The following is a 6,868-nucleotide window of genomic DNA, read 5'->3' as shown; positions in this document are numbered from 1 at the left end:
ATAGCCTTGTCGTTGGAAAAGATGCTTGATATGTTTTCAATTTTCTTAAATTTACTGAGGCTCACTTTGGGGCCCAGCATGAGATCAATCCCAGAGAATGTTCCACAGGCATTTGAAAAGAATGTGTATTCTGCTGCTTTTGGATGGAATGCTCTAAAAATATCAATTAAGTGCATCTGGTCTAATGTGTCACTTAAAGCCTGTGTTGCCTTATTGATTTTCTGTCTGGGTGATCTTTCCACTGATAAAAGTGGGGTTATATTTGCTCTAATTTTGTTTTCCCTTTCACTGATTTTTCTTGCTTAAGCTTTATTATTTTCTCCCTTTAACTTTATTATGATATTTTCCTAATTTTAAAGCAGAAATTTACAACACTGATTTTAAACTTTTTTCTAATAAAATCCATTAAAGCTATAAAGTTCTCTCTATGTACTGTCTGCAGTATTCCACAATTTTTGTTATAAATTATTGTCCATTTGCTTCTTTTTCATAAGTGTGAATTGTAAATTGACCGCTGGTTATTTAGAAGGAGATGTTTATGTTTCAAATGTTTATGTACTTTCAATATACTGTTGACCCATGAATAACATGGGCTGTAGGGGAGCCAATTCCCACAAAGTCAAAAATCCACACAGAACTTAATAGTTGGCCCTCCAAATCTGCGGTATTACATTCAGGAATTCAACCAACCACAGATCTTGTAGTATGGTAGTATTACTGAAAAATATCCACATAGAAGTGGACCCATGAAGTTCAAACCCTTGCTGTTCAAGGGTCAACTGTAATTTTGTTATTGATTTTTAATTGAATTGCTTTATGATCAAAGAATATTCCTCAGAGCTTACACAGAAATTAATGGACCATGCCTATGTACCACTTTTTAAATCTCAAATTTAATAATATTGTTTCATGACATAGTTCCTCTTTCAGAGCATTTAGAAAAGAGAAGTTCATAATCATGGTTGAAAATCAAAATTTCTTAAGCAGTATATAAATGTAGATTGGCTAGGTTTAAACCTAGAGATATAGTAGGGTGAGTAATTTTAATACACGCCCTCAGTTAAGAAATCACTAGACCAGGTAACTTATTAGTCAACACATCCTGAATTTTATTCAATTAATTCATTCAAAATTTTGTAGAGTGGCAAAAATGTGCCAGGTTTTTTACTGGGAACAAAAATTTTAATGAAGGTACCAAGATATTTTTGTACTGCACTTTATTCTTAATATTTATATAATGTTAAAATAAGGAAATCACTCTATGAGCATGTGTGTTTTTATGTGTGTGTGTATGCATGTGTGTGTAAGCCCCAAACTCACTCATGATCAACAATGACATTATTTCTGTAATATAATGGGATGATGTATAATAATATTTCTTTAACAGATCTTAATATGTGCCTCCATTACAAATAAATAAGAATTAGATATAAAACTCCCCTTTGTGAGAATAAACATGCTCATATAGTACTAAGACAAATGGAAATTTGTAAATAGAAACTACTTTGCAACATAGTTTTATTTCTCATATTTTCCTAGAGAAGAAAAAAAGTCAAAATCCATATCAATGCTTGTGATATACACTGACACACACACACACACACACACACACACACACACATGCACACATTCACAGACAGACATGCATGCCATTGAGTGATTTGGATTTGGTTAAATTCTGAGATTATTTTGAGGATCTGATCTCACCTAGGCATAGTGTTTTTAAGATGATGTCTTATAATTCTTACAATGTCTTATAGTTCAATTTTAAGAGAATTTGGAGCATAAAGTGGGGAAAAATTCAATCATGGTGTCATTAGAAAGCCCATAAATGTCCATATTTCAGATACGCATTTTGGTGACTTTCTTTTTTTTTTTTTTTTTAAATTTCATTTATTTATTTATTTTTGGCTTGCTGGGTCTTCTTTTCTGTGCATGGGCTTTCTCCAGTTGCAGTGAGCAACTGCAGGGGGCCACTCTTCATCGCGGTGCGCGGGCCTCTCACTGTCGCGGCTTCTCTTGTTGCGGAGCACAAGCTCCAGACACGCAGGCTCAGTAGTTGCGGCTCACGGGCCTAGTCGCTCCGCGGCATGTGGGATCTTCCCAGACCAGGGCTCGAACCCGTGTCCCCTGCATTGGCAGGCAGACTGTCAACCACTGCGCCACCAGGGAAGTCCTGGTGACTTTTTTTTTAAAATGTTTTTATCCATCTTGTTTTAGTTATGTTGAAGTTTGTGTTAAAAACACATATTTGGTCATTTCTATTTTTCTAGGATGAAGTAATCTTACATAATAATAGAGATCTAAGAATGTAAAATATTTCTCTAGTTGGTCATGGCAAGTGTTTATGTACAGTAATGATCGTTAAATAGAGTGATTTTGTATAAATTAATTAAAACTTTCCCCTCTTATTTTAATAGCCAAAAAATAAACTTCGGGACATGTGATAATTACATCCCAGGTAAGAAAGTTCAATTTTTTAAAACAGGTATGATTAATTTTAGGGATAAGTAATAAACAACAGCTGTCATGGAGTATTACTAAAAATCAGCTTTTAATTTTCCTAAGCACCTTTCTCATGGGCTCAGTGAATACCTTCTAAAGATATTTTGTCTTACTATCCACAGAAGATTAAGTGAATATGTTCAGCAACATAAAGGTGGACATATTTACAGGTTAGAATTCAAACAGTTAGATAATCTTACAGTTGAAAGGCAGTGTAAAAAAATGGATAAATAACTTCTTACCTGTGTCAGGAACGTCTTCTGCTACATTGCTGATATTCTATATCGGACATATAATTGGCAAAAAAATTCATTACTTGACAAGGCCAGTCAATCTGATGGTGAAGGACTTCTTATATCAAGTAATCAATTTTCTCTCATATATTAAACTTAAATACATCTTTCATTCTGCATATTTTCTCATTGATCCTGATTCTATCTTTAGGAGACTCACAGGACAAGTCTATTTTCTCTTATATACAGCATTTTTGTACATACTTAAATAGATGAGGATATCTCTCTCACAGGTCTTATTGGTAACCTAAATATTTTTAACCATTTATATTATAGTTTCTATGTAACTCGACTCTCACAATCACAATTCTGTAGGTACTCTTTATTTATCGATTTTCTTCATTAGTATGCCACCGATGACAATGCGGTTCTGGGGTGTATGACATTTACTCTTGTAGCTTAGAATATGGTTACTAACTAAGGGGATCTTAAGTGTTAGCCTTTACATTCAGTCATATATTTACTGAATATTTTAAATAGGAACTGTGCTAAGTACTTTGGGAGTTACAAAAGTAGCTACCATAATTTCTGTTCTCAGTAGAATTGTATTCTAGCCAAAAGAGTATAAAGGAAAAATCTAGATTGGAAGAGATAGAAAGATTAAAAGGAAACAGTAAAACTGTTTTTTTTCCATTTATATTACAGACTATATTAGTTTCACAATGACTATATAATTAACTACAAAACTAGTTAAGGGCTTCCCTGGTGGCGTAGTGGTTTAGAGTCCGCCTGCTGATGCAGGGGACGCAGGTTCGTGCCCCGGTCTGGGAAGATCCCACATGCCGCGGAGCGGCTGGGCCCGTAAGCCATGGCCGCTGAGCCTGCGAGTCCGGAGCCTATGCTCCGCAACGGGAGAGGCCACAACAGTGAGAGGCCCGCGTACAGCAAAAAAAAAAAAAAAAAAAAAACTAGTTAAAATTTTAAAAAATCAAATTTTATTTTCTCATATTAATAGTACAGAATTTCAAACATTACCAAATACATGAAGCCATAATTTGAATCATTTATTTATTAATTTACATATGATTACTTACTGCCATTTTATTTATTTATTTTTTATTTTTTCTAAACCAAACCAAATTTATTTATGAATTATTAACCTCTTGACAGTACTTGGGCAATGGGAAAGAATGGGCAAGAGAAACTTACTGCCATTTTAGGTCTGATAAAATTCTATTTATTCTGAAGTGTATGCTTAATGTTTTCTTATTTTAGTCAGTGAATTAAGTAAAAAATCATGGAATCAGCAACATTTTGCCCTGGTATTTCCCAAACCACCACGGCCAGGAACAAGAAGGAGATCAAAACCTTCCCAACTACAAGACAAAACAGTTCCTGTGAGTTTTGAAAAGATCACATACTTTTACTGGTAATAATCTTGTGAAATCATGTATAGCTATTTATGTTACAGATCATCATTGACCAATGGGATTTCTGTGATGATGGAAGTATTTTATATCTTTGCATTCCAATTCCAATATGGCTACTGAACACTTGAAATGAGGCTACTGCAACTGAGCAGTTGAATTTTACATTCAATTTGATTCAGTTCACACATGTGGCCTTTAAATGTCATATTATACAGCACAGTTGAAGGTAATTCAATTCTACTACTTGGAGAAAGTAGATATATTTAATTTGCATTTCAGTATATAAAAATTACTCCCTTATTTCATATTAAATATTTGCTCAGCAATCCCACATTATAGAAAATATGTATCCAAGAAGCACAGAAATCTGGAGATCCTAAGGCTACAGTTAGTATGAACATTCAGAAAATATTCCCCAGTTGGAGAAACACCCTCATGAGAATCATGGAGTTACATTATAAACTAAGGAAGTTTCAATGCTTTCTCATTTCCTATAATATAGAATTCCAGATTTTGAGTATTAGAAGATTAATATTTCCCAATGTTTCTGGAATCATCAAGGAATATGAAAATGTTCCAAGAAAAGTTTTCACAAAATAACATATCATGAACTCTTGTTTATTTTAGGGAATATATTTAATCAGTAGTAACCTAGGTTTCTTCTGTTTTCTCATCCTTTTTTCATTTTCCTTTCTTTATTAAATTTATTTTTACAGCCATTAACATTCTTTCCAAAATCTGCTATTTTTGCAATTAAGCTTTTAAAAATATTTGATTAGGAGTTGAAAACAGAATGTACCATTCTGCTCAAACTAATGTCCACTGAATGTTATAGTTTTCATTACTGCAGTTTCCTATCTGATACTCAAATTATATCTTGTCAGGCAGAGGAGTCTTAGGCTTTTACTTTTAACCACAGGTAGCATTCTAAATTCCAGAGACTCTGAATATGACAATAGAGACCAGGATATGCCTGAACATGAAACTCTTAGATATTAGAGAATAATTAGTTTCTGAGTTAGCACAGAAATGGAAGGTGGGGAAGACATTCCAAGAAATCTCAAGAACACAGAGTAAAAAAACAAAAAACAAAAACAAAACCTAAATCTCTCATGATTGTGAAGAGAGGTTCTGATTTGTCATTAGTCAGTGACGTTCTGTGAGAATTTTAACATAAAATCTTGAGGGAATTATGAAGATCCTCTAAATTAAAATTAGGCCTTAAATGAGGCATGCTGTCCTTTAATACAAAAAAGGAACAAAGTTGAAAAAGCATAATAAACTATGCAATCTACCATTTACCCACTATTTATCAAAACCTAAAATCTTTTCATGGTTCAAGTTAAATGTATTCAATATCTGGTAATAAAGGCTGTGTAACTCACACACAAGTTGTTCATTATTATTCTAACCAATATTTCAGAGATATGATGAAGACAAATTAAGGGGAGCTCATAAACCACCATTATGGATGCACCGTTCTTTAATGAGAATTTCTGAGAGACCATCTGTTTATTTAGCTGCTAGGAGGCAGCCTCTACAGAAACCAGCTCGACACTCCAGGGAGGATGCTAAAGATGCAGCAAAACCTTTATCTCCATCAATAATTAAGAAAAGTAAGGAAGACAAGAAGGACAAATCAGATGCAGAAGCAGAGTCCACAGTTTCAGAGGAAAAACTTAGGAAAGGTTCAGAGAAAGAACCAGGAGCTAAAGAAGAGAAAGCAGATGCAAAGAAAGATGTCAAAATAGAGAAAAAAGGTTCAGAGAAGGGCAAGGAGTCAGTTACAGAATCTGAAGATGAAAAAGCAGGTGCAATAAAAGGTTCTGAAAAATACAAGATAGGTTCAAAGAAGGACAACGACTCAGCTACAGAATCAGAAGGTGAAAAAGGAGATGCAAAGCAAGACTCTAAAAAAAATAAGAAAGGGTCAAAGAAGGGCAAGGAGTCTGATACAGAAACAGAAGGTGAAAAGGGAGATGCAAAGAAAGATTCAAAGAAAGATAAGAAAGGTTCAAAGAAGGGCAGGGAGTCTGATACAGAAACAGAAGGTGAAAAGGGAGATGCAAAGAAAGATTCAAAGAAAGATAAGAAAGGTTCAAAGAAGGGCAGGGAGTCTGCTACAGAATTAGAAGGTGAAAAAGGAGATGCAAAGAAAGATTCCAAAAAAGATAAGAAAGGTTCAAAGAAGGGCAAGGAGTCCATTACAGAACCAGAAGGTGAAAAGAAAGATGGAAAGAAGGATAAGAAAGGGAGCAAGGATTCAAAGAAACCTGGCGAGAAAGGAGATGAATCAAAGGACAAGAAAGATTCAAAGAAGAAGGAGAGTAAAAAAGATAAGAAAGATGAAAAGCCCGGTGAGGCAGATAGTGAGTCAAAAGATGCTGCCAAGAAAGAAAAGAAAGATGCCAAGAAGGATGCAAAGAAAGATGCCAAGAAGGGCAAGTAGGCCTTGGATGGTAATTCAAAAGAGTATTTGATGGAACAATTTTAGTAGTCTGAAACTGAATATATGAAAAGGGGGATTCAAAGAATTAATGGAATAAGTTTTTAAATGGGGGAAAGAAGAACACAAAGATGGGCTCAGAAAACCTTCATGAAAAATACAAGAAAGACGTTAAAAGGACTTGGAGGATACTTATGCTAAATTTGGGGATATGAAGAATTCAATGAAAGATCCCTAGAAAGATTCATAAAGAA

General features: G+C 34.3%; 1 protein-coding gene across 1 annotated transcript; it reads left to right on the top strand.

Moving 5' to 3' along the window:
* The first annotated feature begins 746 nt into the window (after positions 1-746).
* CYLC2 (cylicin 2) lies at positions 747-6,617 on the top strand. The gene is made up of 4 exons (XM_060301390.1): positions 747-781; positions 2,421-2,461; positions 4,014-4,135; positions 5,592-6,617. The coding sequence occupies exons 1-4, from the start codon at positions 747-749 to the stop codon at positions 6,615-6,617; spliced, it is 1,224 nt and encodes a 407-aa protein (XP_060157373.1).
* The last annotated feature ends 251 nt before the right edge of the window (positions 6,618-6,868 follow it).

The sequence above is a fragment of the Globicephala melas genome, chromosome 6, assembly GCF_963455315.2.
Source record: "Globicephala melas chromosome 6, mGloMel1.2, whole genome shotgun sequence".
Taxonomy (NCBI): domain Eukaryota; kingdom Metazoa; phylum Chordata; class Mammalia; order Artiodactyla; family Delphinidae; genus Globicephala; species Globicephala melas.
The sequence above is the reverse complement of the archived record's forward strand: the minus strand, read 5'-3'. Positions and strand labels throughout refer to the sequence as shown.